We start from the raw sequence: 1,034 nt of genomic DNA on the forward strand, positions 1-1,034 counted from the left end.
AACGCCCACAAAAATAAAGTATTTCGAAACCAAAGCTCGGATCGCAATGAACCAGTTCAGCGTGTTGGGAATGACACTCCAAAAATTGCAGGTCCCGACCAGTTTTTAGTTCTCCATTTGGCAGTTGGCTATCAATTGCCGCTCTGTATGGGCTGTCATTTATTCATTTGCTTTGCGTGCTGCCAAAATGGATTAGCAATTTGATTGCAAATGGCAGCCTGCAATTAGTGTGCGTTTTCTAATGACAGTCATCACGGCGTTGAATATTGAAATGGAGCCCCTAGCAATCTCATAAAAGCGCAATTCCAGACCTCCGGCCATTCATTGTAGTTTCAAAATGATCAAATACCTGGCTCTGCTGGTATTTTTGTTCGGCTGTGCAGCTGCCCAGGAACCAAGACGCGATGCCGAGGTATGTTCTGGTGAAAAAATGAGTTTGCAATTGAGGATTACTATATCTACACTTTTACTAGTGGCCTCCGCCAGCGATTCTCAAGGTGGCAAAGCACTTCCACGACATTTGTGCACCCAAAACTGGCGTCACTGATGGTAAGCTCAAGCACACGGGTGTATGAAATATTTTCATAATTTGAAAAACCCACAGAGGCCATCAAGGAGTTCAGCGATGGCCAGATCCACGAGGACGAGGCCCTCAAGTGCTATATGAACTGTCTCTTCCACGAGTTCGAAGTGGTGGACGATAATGGTGATGTGCACATGGAAAAGCTCTTCAACGCCATTCCGGGAGAAAAGCTGAGGAACATATTGATGGAGGCCTCCAAGGGATGCACTCATCCCGAGGGCGACACTCTATGCCACAAGGCCTGGTGGTTTCATCAATGCTGGAAGAAGGCTGATCCCGTTCACTACTTTTTGGTCTAAAGTTGACAGAGCTTCGGTATCTTTCCTGTTAATGTAACTAATATTTAAACCAAAATTGCTAATAAGTTTCATAAATAAATGGTTCCGGGGTGATTAAACAATGTATAGAATATATTTTTTATCTAATGCAACAGTAAAGCATTTTGAACTAT

General features: G+C 43.7%; 1 protein-coding gene across 1 annotated transcript; it reads left to right on the forward strand.

The window, feature by feature from the left end:
- The first annotated feature begins 255 nt into the window (after window positions 1-255).
- LOC128254276 (pheromone-binding protein-related protein 6) lies at window positions 256-1,034 on the forward strand. The gene is made up of 3 exons (XM_052983217.1): window positions 256-412; window positions 474-549; window positions 605-1,034. The coding sequence occupies exons 1-3, from the start codon at window positions 338-340 to the stop codon at window positions 880-882; spliced, it is 429 nt and encodes a 142-aa protein (XP_052839177.1). The 5' UTR covers window positions 256-337; the 3' UTR covers window positions 883-1,034.

This window comes from Drosophila gunungcola, chromosome 3R (genome assembly GCF_025200985.1).
Source record: "Drosophila gunungcola strain Sukarami chromosome 3R, Dgunungcola_SK_2, whole genome shotgun sequence".
NCBI lineage: Eukaryota > Metazoa > Arthropoda > Insecta > Diptera > Drosophilidae > Drosophila > Drosophila gunungcola.